Source organism: Danio rerio, chromosome 4 (genome assembly GCF_049306965.1).
Source record: "Danio rerio strain Tuebingen ecotype United States chromosome 4, GRCz12tu, whole genome shotgun sequence".
Lineage (NCBI taxonomy): Eukaryota > Metazoa > Chordata > Actinopteri > Cypriniformes > Danionidae > Danio > Danio rerio.
Window position 1 is genome coordinate 25,990,438 of NC_133179.1, and position 12,429 is coordinate 26,002,866.

At 31.4% G+C, this 12,429-nt stretch overlaps 2 protein-coding genes across 10 annotated transcripts in view; one reads left to right on the plus strand and one right to left on the minus strand.

Annotated features, from left to right (window-relative positions):
• tmem110l (transmembrane protein 110, like) overlaps positions 1-12,429 on the minus strand; it is a 220,690-nt gene that overhangs the window by 86,409 nt on the left and 121,852 nt on the right. For all 6 annotated transcript variants that reach the window (XM_073945732.1, XM_073945735.1, XM_073945734.1 and 3 more), the window contains one exon: positions 5,179-5,316. The gene's annotated coding sequence lies outside the window, so the exon portion shown is untranslated. The remainder of the gene's footprint in view (positions 1-5,178; positions 5,317-12,429) is intronic.
• Positions 1-12,429, plus strand: part of sfmbt2 (Scm like with four mbt domains 2) — a 77,326-nt gene that overhangs the window by 52,425 nt on the left and 12,472 nt on the right. For all 4 annotated transcript variants that reach the window (XM_073947208.1, XM_073947209.1, XM_005164834.5 and 1 more), the window contains 6 exons: positions 2-149; positions 3,594-3,676; positions 5,197-5,323; positions 6,003-6,116; positions 8,438-8,480; positions 10,338-10,402. In XM_073947208.1, the coding sequence (XP_073803309.1) occupies positions 2-149; positions 3,594-3,676; positions 5,197-5,323; positions 6,003-6,116; positions 8,438-8,480; positions 10,338-10,402 (580 nt within the window). The remainder of the gene's footprint in view (position 1; positions 150-3,593; positions 3,677-5,196; positions 5,324-6,002; positions 6,117-8,437; positions 8,481-10,337; positions 10,403-12,429) is intronic.

Genomic DNA, 12,429 nt, shown 5'->3' on the forward strand with positions numbered 1-12,429 from the left:
GGTCTATAATGAATACCACTTTCAGATCACTGTCGATGACCTCACAGCTGATGCCACGCCCACCAGTGCAGTGTGTCACGCAGAGTCTCCGGGAATCCTGCCAGTGCAGTGGTGTCTGAAGAATGGAGTCGAACTGGAGAGGCCGCGAGGTGGGCGAGATGCTCTCGTTACTGTAGATGCTAATGAGATTTATGCTCTTTTGTTTAATTTACATTTGCTTAATGAGAATGTTTAGCAATGGGTTTTGCTGTTATCGCGGTTTCATTTTCTTTTTATGTGGATTATTTATCAAGAGCTTATTTGTAGTGAGTATAATATGAGAGAGTAAAATTAAAAATGAATTAATATGAATATGATTGTAATCAGGGATGGGCAAAAAAATACATTGAAATTTTACATGTATTTAAATAAACTACAAAATACAGCAGCCACAACAAGTGTCAAAATAAAATACTGTATTTTGTAAATACTATACAATACTTTCACAAGGGAGCATGACTTATTGAATCAGTCCCTTCACCACTAAAATGACTTAGTGAAGTGTTTGACAGCAACAGCGTTTCTCTGAGCAAGTTTAAGTCAGCTTCTCTTCCACCTCATTCCCCTCTGTATATGAGTAGGTATTCATAAGCCTTTGTTTCCCTTTCATTTTACTATAAATGTTGTACATATTTAATACAGAAATTCCTGTCTTGAAGATGTTCTCTTTAAATTACTGTAAAAACCATCTAATGTAGATAATGAGTTGGACTATATTACTATATCTCTTCATTCTGTTTTCATCCATTGTGTGACCAGTGAAAGTGACACCATCTCTTAACAGTCTTATATTTGAATAGGTGAAATATAAAGAGGTTATTTTAATTTCTTCAATGATGAAAACAGATGATTTCTAGAAGCTACTAAAATCTTGCCACTTTTACATCTTTTGTCGACATCTTAGCACTTCATTACTATACAGAGCACTTGCAGCTACTGGCATTTAAAACAGCCAATGAAGTATTGTAGGAATCGCCACTGTAGGATTTATTTGTATGCTGTTTGTCTTGTTTTCTTGGCATCTACATAAGTAATTTATTCAAAACTATTATTATTTGTGTTAAGTTTGCTCATTCTCCCAAGAGTTTTCCAGTTCTACTTTAACTGGAAGAGTCTTAGTTTACCCTCTGAATAAATGCCAATACAGCATCTTTAGGTGTTTTTTTTTTTTTTCAAAAAATCCAAAACATGCATTTTCGCCTGCAGCACTGAGACTGATGATGATTATGTGCTGTAGGCTCCATATTCCTGTTCTTAAGAACTGAGATTTTATATTTTTTTAGATTTTATATATATATATTTTTTTTATTTAGATCTCATTTCTTGAGCAACGATGCTAATGCATTGTACTTAACTATTACTGGTCTTGGCATTGTGCAGTATACTATTTTTAATGATTGTGGACTTGCTCCCAAATCTACCCATGCCATTTGTCAGTTATTTTCTTTATGTGGGTTCCATAATTTCCATTTATACTTTAAGTATTGATCACCTTCTTCAATATTAATAAATTGTCTGTTCTGTAACTGAGAAAGCATCAATCTGAGGCTGCATCTTTAGGATGTCATCATGTAGACTTCTTACAAAGTGTTTTACATTATTTAAAAAATACAAAAATACAAGACACTAAAGTACTTTGATACAAAATATTAACCCATTTTCATAAACCCTATCAAATACAAATTACAAAAAACTATTTTGTATTTAAAATGCGTATCATAAATCCTGCCCATCCCTGATTGTAATGATCAATAAAGTGCAGTTAAGTAAAAATAAATACAAAATCAAATTTAATACTTGAATAATAATATACAAATAAAATAAAAGCATATTCTAATATATGTTATAATAATAATAATAATAATAGTAATAATAATAATAATAATAATAATAATCATCATCATCATTAACGTTTTTGATCCCCAGCCACTGTGGCTAGTAGTTTTCCAACGTTACTAGCCACTTGCCATTTTCACTAGCCTCAATCTTGTTGTTGGGAAAATATATTTTATTTGCATAAATTGGACTTTGGCAAGCTAAAAATTACAAATTTTTAAATTTTGTATTATGTCCACATGCCTTCTTCAAACTCTTTTTTTATATACATTTTGTTTCACATGACTTTTTAGGGCTTAACACTAAGGAGGATTTACCATTTTTTTCTCTGGCCACACTAAACTAATTATTTAAATAATGTGTCAAAACAAACTAAATATGGCTGTAAACATACACTTTTTATTTCTTATTTATTCTTATTTTTATGTTCTTAAAACAATAGACAGTTTAAAAAAAATTTTTCTCATTTATCTAAAACTATACACAGAAGTTTGTCAAAGCTAAATGTCGCAGATCATCAGGTAACTCTAGATAAATGGAGAGTAAAGCTCCTATTAAAGCAATGTCATTGTAAATGATGATAAATAAACCAAACTAACAAAAATAACTGCATGCAAAAGTAAATAGATAAAAAAAACATTCTGTTTACGATAGTAAAAGGATGATCACGTGCACATGGTTAACGTTAGGCCCAGTAATAATCTGTTCAAAGAATGGTTAAAGCGGCAACATACAAAAAATCTGGAGCTCTTGAAAGCAGCAGAAATGTGGGTTCACGAGCACCACTTAATCCCAATCTATTTAAAAGATAAACGATCACACCAATTGGAAAACTGTAGTTTTTAAGCACTTGCATGCATCAACAATGTCAACTGTGCCTCGCGCCTGTGTCTCACTGTGCTCCGGATCATCCCCTTTATTCGATATTCACCTGCTTTTTTTTCTCACGCGATCAATACCAATTGTGCTGCTTCTTGACTCTAAGTGCATATTTGTACACATATTTCCAAATTAAACAAAAATTTTAATGTTTGGAGACAAGGCAGCTCTGGAAATTTTCCAATTATTTTCAACCAGTCAAAGTGGCTAGCGGGGGTATCTGTCTTACCTCCAACAGCTGAAAACTACCCGCATTTGATGGGTTGGTGGGTGTTAATGTCTAGCCCTGATAATTATAATAATAAAATTATAAATAATTCTAAAAATATATATTATTTTGATGAATGAGAAAGAATACATTTGCTATTGTTATATTTATATTATTTTACATTTATTTATATATATATATATATATATATATATATATATATATATATATATATATATATATATATATATATATATATATATATATATATCACTATAATTATATATAAATAACAACAACTAAATAATACTACAATACAATTTTTACAGACTACCTATCATTACATTTATATTGTTAAATATTTATATTTAAAATATTATAATTATTATTACTACAATTACTATTCATAACATTATTATTATTATTATCATTATTATTATTCACATTATTATTACTAGTAGTAGTAGTATAAAGAGTAGTAGTAGTAGTAGTTAACAACAGCAACAACAACAACAACAACTAAAGTTTGTTGAAATGTTTACATAGTTTGTTTTAATCAATCTTTCTTTCCTTCTACTAGTTTATTTCTCTCTCTGATTAGTTTTTCTCCCTCTTTCTGATTTTGGGATAGGTTTTGAGACACAGGACTTTGACTGGGCCGACTATCTTAAACACACCAGCACTGAGGCCGCTCCAGATGCGTGTTTTCCAAACGTAAGGCCCCAGCTCTTTGCCACGAGTGTGGTTTGATCTTATCTCAAGCAGACCTTTGTGATTTTTCTTTTTCAGTAGATCATTCTGATGACTGTTGACCCACTAGTGGGTCTTCCTGGTGTGTTTTTGGTCACAGACACACACACAGACACACACACAGACACACACACACACACAGACACACACAGACACACACACACACACACTCACACACACACACACACACACACACACACACACACACACACACACACACACACACACACACACACACACACACACACACACACACACACACACACACACACACGAGTTATCAAAAGACTGTTTTCTTTTTGTGAGACATACCCTTTCATTTATGAGTTTCTTTTCTTCATTACAAATACAGGAAACTCTTTTAACTAGTGGCCAACAGATATTATGACAGAAGCTACAGTCAGATGGAGAGATATTATGAAATTGCCTGAAAAGAGTCAAAATAATTTTGACTAGCATGCACTAGAGAATAATGTTTGTAGTCTTAAGGTCTTCAAAAATACAATCTGAGATCACTACAAATTGTCTGCAAAAAGCCTCTACTCGCTTTACTCTATCAAACTTTTAAAAATAAAATTTAATTAAAAATTGAATGTAAATATCAATAAAATAAACTTATTGTAATATACAGTTGAAGTCACAAGTATTAGCTTCCATTTATTTTTAAAATATTTCCCAATAATGTTTAAAAGAGTAAGGAATTTTCACAGCATTGCCTATAATATTTTTTCTTCTGAAGAAAGTCTTCTGGAGATATCTTTTTTGCGTTAAACATAAATGGGGGGGGGGGGGGGGGGTTGAATTAAGAGAGGAAAATGTTGACAATAAAAGTAATTTTAGGTGTTTAAAGTTAATAGAAACACTTGTAAAGTTTAAGCACCCATGCTTTGGGTGTTGGCAGCTTAATTAGCAGAAATGCAGTTTGTTTATTACTTAATGAGCAATAACTATCCTAAAATTAGTTTTGAGATCAGTCTCAATCAACTATATACAGTATATAACTCATGAAACATGCTTGAAATGTCTTGTGGTTCATTTAGGCTAACTTCAAATAAAACTAAGAGACATCAAAATGTATGACACATAATAGACATACATAATAATATCAGACCTTTGAGTTTAAGTAAAAAAAATGTATTTAAACTTGTATTCGATAGATTTATGTTAAACCAACTCAATTGCATTTAATTGTGTATATAGCTTTTTTAGTTGGTGCTAAACAAATCTATTGGGTGGAAATCCTGCCCTCAATTAAATTGAGTTTTGATTATAGTAGTTATAATAACAATCATCATCAGATTTGATTTGTCAATTTTTGTTCAAAAATCAAATTGTGAAAAAGACATTTTGATTCCCAGCATTCTGTGCTTATATTTTCCATCACATTGCCCACAACATTGTCTCTCTCTCATAATCCTCTTTGTTTGTGTTTGTTACGCACTGTTAGTGTGATCTTCTCCACTGACCTGTTGTTATGTGATCAGGCGTCTCAGAGCCGGGGTTTCTGTAAGGACATGTGGCTTGAAGCGGTGAATCCTCTACATCCTGCTGAACTCTGCGTCGCTCGCATTACTCAGGTCAAAGGCTGTCTCCTCTGGCTCAGACTGGAAGGTATGAATGAATATGCCGTTTATTTTCACATTTCTTCAGATTAGGTCAAAGAAATCTTTCAGACACATGGCCTTAGTGTGAATACCAAAAAATGTGGTCCAATAATTATGGAAAAGCAGAAAAATCAAGGTAATGTACAGCTAAAATAAAGTCACTGAAATGAAAGAAATCTTAGAAAGTAGAAAAAGAATTTCAATACTGAATATGAAATGCGTTCAGTAAATATTCACATGCTTTCAGCTAGTACATTCTTTATCCTATGATTACAAAAAATAGATCTGTCATAATTTTGTAAACTGTAAAAATGTGACAAAATACAGAGCATAAAACTGATACAAATTAAAAGGTCTGACTATTTTGGATTTTATTTTTACTTTGTAAATGTTAGTAGATTAGTAGTAAAATATATATATATATATATATATATATATATATATATATATATATATATATATATATATATATATATATATATATCAGTAGATCAATTGAAAAATGAACTGGATTTTTCACCTCTGACTCAATCTGAAAGGTGTGAATGAAAACTGCTTTTATTTTCATCTTTCTTTTATTCAAAGAAATCTTTCAGGCACATGGCCTTGCAGTGAGTTCGCAAAGATATGGCATGCTGGCATATTGTTGACAGGTTTAACCTCTGCTCTTCTATCTTTGTTTACAGGTCTGACAAAGCCGTTACCGGATTGTATAGTAGATGTGGAGAGTATGAATATTTTTCCTGTGGGCTGGTGTGAAGCAAACGGCTATCCACTAACACATTCACTAAAGACCGTCTGTGAGTATCATGTATAGATTGGATTTCGCATTTCTCTGTGAATATAGGCAATGTATTTTGGTGCATTTAAGCAGATTTATTCAACAAATATATTTATTAAAATGACATTTTCGTCAGCAAACATATTTAGAATTCGAAAGATAAAACAATTAAATTTAAGCAAAATATTGCAAAAATAAGTTACAACCTACAAGATTTTAGCTACATTTTTCAATTTTTTTGTTATATATATATATATATATATATATATATATATATATATATATATATATATATATATATATATATATATATAAGTTTTATTTAAATATACATAAATTATTTTAATTTGATTTAAAATACAAACAAAAAATTTACTTTTGTTTTATTTACCATTGATAGCACCGCTGGAAATATCAACAATTCTGTTATGTATTAAAGTTAAAGAAAAAAAATTTAGGGATGAAAATGACTTGTTATATTGAATAAAAAATGCATTCAATAAGTATTTTAAATGCTTTCAGTTATTTTGTTTTCCCATTAAATTATGCACATTTCCTACATTTCATATCATTTCACTAAGAGAAAATCTAATTATTATGCAAGCTAAATAAATTTTGCTAAAAAACACACAAGAAACACTAATTGCAAATGAACCCTAAATACAAACTAAATAAAGAGGTGACATTAAAAAGAAAGCAAAATGTGTAGAAAATAAAGAAATCATAACATTTACTTATGTACAGTACTATATTGTATAATGAATGAAGATTTGATTGCTTTTATACTAATGACAAATCATTATCAGTTCACAGTTTAACTCTAAAACCAAAAATGTTTTTATATTACACAGAGTTACTGTATGCTCTGCACATGCAGCTTATATATAACTTACGGCATACAGTAGTAGCCAAACTCTTGGAGATTCTATGAATAATTCATGCTACTTGATATTGCTAAATGGAACAGGACGTTTCACCGCACAACACTGCAGCAAGCAAACAAACTTTAATAAGTCCAGTATCCAACTTGTCATTAAGTGATACAGCAAAAACAGCACTTTACTGTATGCAGTGCATGTCAGAAGGACATTTCACACTAATAATCTTCTGTTTATTATAATCATGCGCTGATGTTGTGTCACCAGCCAGATTGGTCTGTCAGTGTTTTTGGCATTTATCAACTTCATGACTTTGTGATTTTAAAGTCAGGTTTTAAAGATAGAACTGACAGTCTTCGCCTTACTTTGATTACATTAGGAATTGCTTTTTTGTATTGCAATTTTTTTTTAAATGTTTGCTTGAATTTGCAGATGAGATATTATTTAATGGAATATGCAGTAATTTGAATAGATTTCTAGTGCAGTATTTTTTGTTGTTGTTAGTACAGTATTTTTTGTTTACAAGAAAGGTTCCATTTTTATGTATTTATTTGTTTGTATTTTATATATTTGTTTGTTTGTATTTTATGTATTTATTTGTTTGTATGAATTTTTATTTACAAGATTTTTACTAAGGGAATTTTTTATCACTTTTTTTAAATAAAATATTTTTTGTAAAATATTTTTCTGTAAAAACGTAAAGAAAAATGTGCAGTTAAGTGTATGTAAAGCTGCTGATGGTAAAAGTGTAATTTATGACTCAATAAAGAAGGGAAATTTTTTTTGAGAAAACTGCATTTAAAAATATGTATTATGATTGACATCTACAGAAACAACACTGCAAAAATAAATACCTAACTTAAATGTTTTGTCTTGGTTCTAGTCCAAAATATATAAAAAAAAAAAACCTGAATCAAGAAACGTTTTCTGACAAGTAAACGTTGTTGTCTTTGTTTTCAGAAATAAAAATACTAATTATTCTGCCAGTGAGATAAGCAAATAATCCAAAAAACTAATTTATTTTGCTTGTTTTAATGGAGAAACTCATTAATTTTGATTTGCTTTTATTCAAAACAAGGCAATTCTTTTGCAGAACTTGCTTCTTGATTTAATATTTTTTAGATATTTGAACTGGAAACAAAACTTCTAAACAAGAAAACCATTTTTTGCTATGAAATTAATACAGTGTGACAAAAAAAAATACATTTTGGATGTTTTCTTTTCATTAGACCAAAAAAAAAAAAAACTATAGGATAAGCCAAAAAGCTCCAACTCTCAAATTTGACGGGTGCATAAAATAGTAGTGTTTTTGCCTGCAGCATCTGAACTTAAGAATGAATTTTGAAACAGTATTGTTATCCTCACTTCAAAACAAACTAAATGATCACTTGAAGAAACAAGAGCAGTCCTTGAAACGTCCCAGTTTTGCCCCTGAGTTGTGTTTTTGTTTGGTTTGTTTCAGGTCTGCCTCAGAAGAAGATTGCTGTCGTTCAGCCTGAGAAACAGTGAGTAGATGTGCTCCTCGCATGGACTTTTTTTAAACATGTGATCATTTTTATTTGTGTGCTAGAAAGACTGGGACTTTTGTCCTAATTTAATCATGCTACACATGATTCATCAAAATGTCCTGTTTTTTTGTACATCTATGTTGTTCTGTTACAACCCAGGCTGACTGAAAATACATGCCACAGCATACTTGTTTTTACAAAAACATAAAATATGTTGCTGCAGGTATGTTTGAGGTGACATATCTATTAGAGGGTGCTGTGTTGACTTTTCTGAATCTAAAATACGTTACTTCGAACATGTTTTGTTGTACGTTTCAGATACACGCATCCTTCTTGTACATGTCCACGAGAAAGCAGAACTTGTACTGATCACACCAACAGACCACTAACCTAAACTCAACAAATAGTGTTTTTAAAAGCTAACATAAGTGAAACCACATAGTTATGTTTATTTTACATTGTTTGATCTCTTTTGTGAAATTGACTTGAACCACTCTGCAACGCAAGCAAATCATCGTACAAAGTGAGCTACTGAGCAAAATGACCACAGCAGAAAAGTTGTCTAGATGAAGATGGATAATTGAAGCAAACACATTTGATTACAAATAACCAACATTAAAGTTGCTCTGTGGTATTTTTTGAAGTTGTGCAAAGAATTAATTTTTTATTTGTCAATAATATGTCCCTGTAAATATCATTAGTGTAAAAAGGAACAAAAGTTGTTGGCGTCACACTGCCCCTTAGTGTTCACTTTACACAGAAACTGCAGTCAAACAAATGTTCATGTACTTTGAGGTTTCACAACATCAAAGAACATGAACAGCCTGAGGTACAATATCAAGACATTTGTGCTGCCCATTACATGACAAACCACAGGAGAGGGCAAATTCTTCAGCAGGATAGCACTCCTTCTCATACTTTAGCCATCAAAGTTCCTGATTGGCCTGCCCAGTTGCGATATAAGCATTATTGAGCATATCTGGGGTAAGATGGAGGAGGAGGCATTGAAGATGAATCCAAAAAATCTTGAAAATTCTGGGAGTCCTGCAAGAATGATTTTTGTTGCCACTTTAGATGACTATTAATAAGTTATTTGAATCATTGCAGAGATGTATGGACGCAGTCCCCCAAGCTTATGGAAGTCACACACAATATTCATCCTTTTTCCATTGCACCATGACCTTTGTCTAAGCAAAGTCAGAGCTTACTGTCCTAATTAAATAATTAAAAATCAAGGCATGATAATATAATATTTTTGTAAAATGAGCATATAGAGGCATTTGCCTTTCACATAAGCTACCAAATGATCTACTAGAAGTCAAGTTATGATTTGTTGTTCCTAAAACTTGGTTAGGTGACAAGACTTTTGTCAGGTAGTGTATTTCCAAGTAGCCTGTGTTTATTTGATAGCTTAGTTTAGGATATTATTTTCTTTGAAGCTGTGTGTCCACCAAAGCAGTCTTATCAAATGTTGCACTGCGGTACGGTTTCTGTCAACTGATTATGTAAATAACGTGTTTTTCTTCACTAAAATGTTAACTGTGTAGACCAGCAAAATTCTCTAAGCAGCTAGAAAAAAGTCAAATAAATGTTAAGGGACTTTATACACTGCTGCCACTTCGAAAAAGTTGGTTGTCCCATTAAAAACATGTGAAAAACAGCTTTGGTGAAATAGCGATGTTGACGTTTGGTGAAAAAAATAAATTGCTCTCATTAAAAACAACTGAAATATAGGCTAGCCTTGAGAAATAATTGTGCTTTGGTGGACACAAGGCCAAAAGAAAAATGGTAAAAAATTATTACTACCCTAAATGATTGATTGTTTGATTGATTAATTGATTGATTGATTTTCAGGTTGGCTCCTTCACAATCTCCTGACATTCCTATTAGTCTGTGCTCATCTGCTCCCATGGATTCAGGTTTTACATATTTACTACTGAGCATTTTTTTATTTAATTCCCAACACTCTCCCACCCAACTCCAAACTAATGGTTACTTGCTTAAGAATATTTGTCATCACTTTGATATAAATAATTTGTATACATTTTCATATATATTTTTGAGCACCTGTTCTTATTCTGAAACTAAACACAACCACTTCCTATATACAAAACACGTTGCAGCCACAATTACTTAGTATTTATTTTTTAAAAAACTAACCAGAAAAATAGTATAAAGTATTAATAGCATACCATGTTATATTTGAAGTGTTCTGAAGCCATACATAGTAATTATGTTTTTATAAGGTTTTTACAAACTCTTGTTGCTGATTGTTTGTAAGGAAACTAGAAAAACAAGACCGTCTTGATTTTCCAAGTTGCCTATTAACGTTTGTAGGCTGCTTTATGTAAATTTCTTGTAATGTTCATTCTGGTAAAATCCAAAGGAAGTAACCTTGACGCACTCTATGGCACATTAAAATAATGCTTTCTATAAGTGTTTAAGGTAATACAGCAAAAGTCATTTTTATTGAATTGTCAATGTGCAAAGAAATTAATCCAAACAAAGAATTAATTCAACTACAATCTCACACAGCCAGATCTATATAGTGTATAGTTTCAAGTATGACATTTATATTTAGTCATATAGCAGACACTTCAATTTTGACACTTGAAAGACACTTAAACTTGATTAGGCATTTAATGACTCAACAAGAAGAGGCAATACACAATGCTAAATATACAAAGAAACTATTAATGTTCAGAGAATTCAGTGCTAGAGTTAGGGGAAGAGTGTTTAGTTTAAAAAAACAAAACAACTTATGGTAAAGGTGTAATTTAAATGACCTAATCTGTTGACGTGCATTGATGTAACCATATGAGGTGGTTTATATGAGTAATGTGTTATGTGTTAGTGTTTGTTCTTCGCTCAAATCAATCATTTAGCTTCTGTAGACTTTTTTTGAAAATCTTTAAGACTTTTTGCCAACAATTAAAACCATATTTTACCTATATCCTTGTATATGGTAGTAAAATTTGCTCCAATGACAGTTGGGTTTAGGGTTGATTTTTAATTATTTATGAAATATTTACGTTTTATCAAGAGATAATGGGTGCATTTCCCAAAACTATCCTTAGCCAACTAATATCACAAGTTTCATTGTTACAAACATAATTTGGTGATTCTGTGTTTGCCAAATCCATTGTTCCATTGAACATTTGCTAACAGCGTCACAATTTTGTTTGTTTGTAACTACACCTATAGAGCTGTGGTTACAAGTATAGTTCCTGGCTAGTGTTGTCAAAAGTATCGAATTTGCTCAAAATTGCTGAAATTTTAAAAACGTTCATTTCCCACAAACATTTGAGAGCTGTTGAGTTATTAACAACAATATATTCACATGCTCAACAGAAATGACTGTGATTGGCCATGACGGTCATCAGTTCACCGTTCTCCACGCCTGTTCACCAAGTTCAAACACAGATACACATACACTGGATCTTTTCAAAGTCGCATTGATCTTAGCACTTTCAAGTCTCGTAGAAAGCTGGCCTGTCTGTAAGCTGACATACGAGCGATCTGCTGATGGATCGACTGATCTATATGTCTTTGAAATGCTTTATGTCCCTGTATCTCAAAATGCTCAAATGTTAGAGGGAAATGGATGTTTTTAAAGCTTCAGTACCTAAGTTGATACTTTCCCTGGTTTGGTCCATTACAAGCTGTTCCTCTCTGCCCTATTTCTTTCAACCATTTTACTATCCATTTTTAAATTCTAAAGTTATTTTTTATTATAGTTTAGTTTTACCATCTTTCAATTAACAATTGTCACTTCTTAGTGCACATTTTAATTATTTACATTACATGCGAAAATCTGTTCCATTTTGGAAGAATGGGAAAACAAAACGTATACAGTATGTTATGGTATTTGCATATACAAATGGTTAAAATAAAATTTAAAAGCCGGCCTGATTTTACTGACAACGTGCAGTATTTAGAACATTTC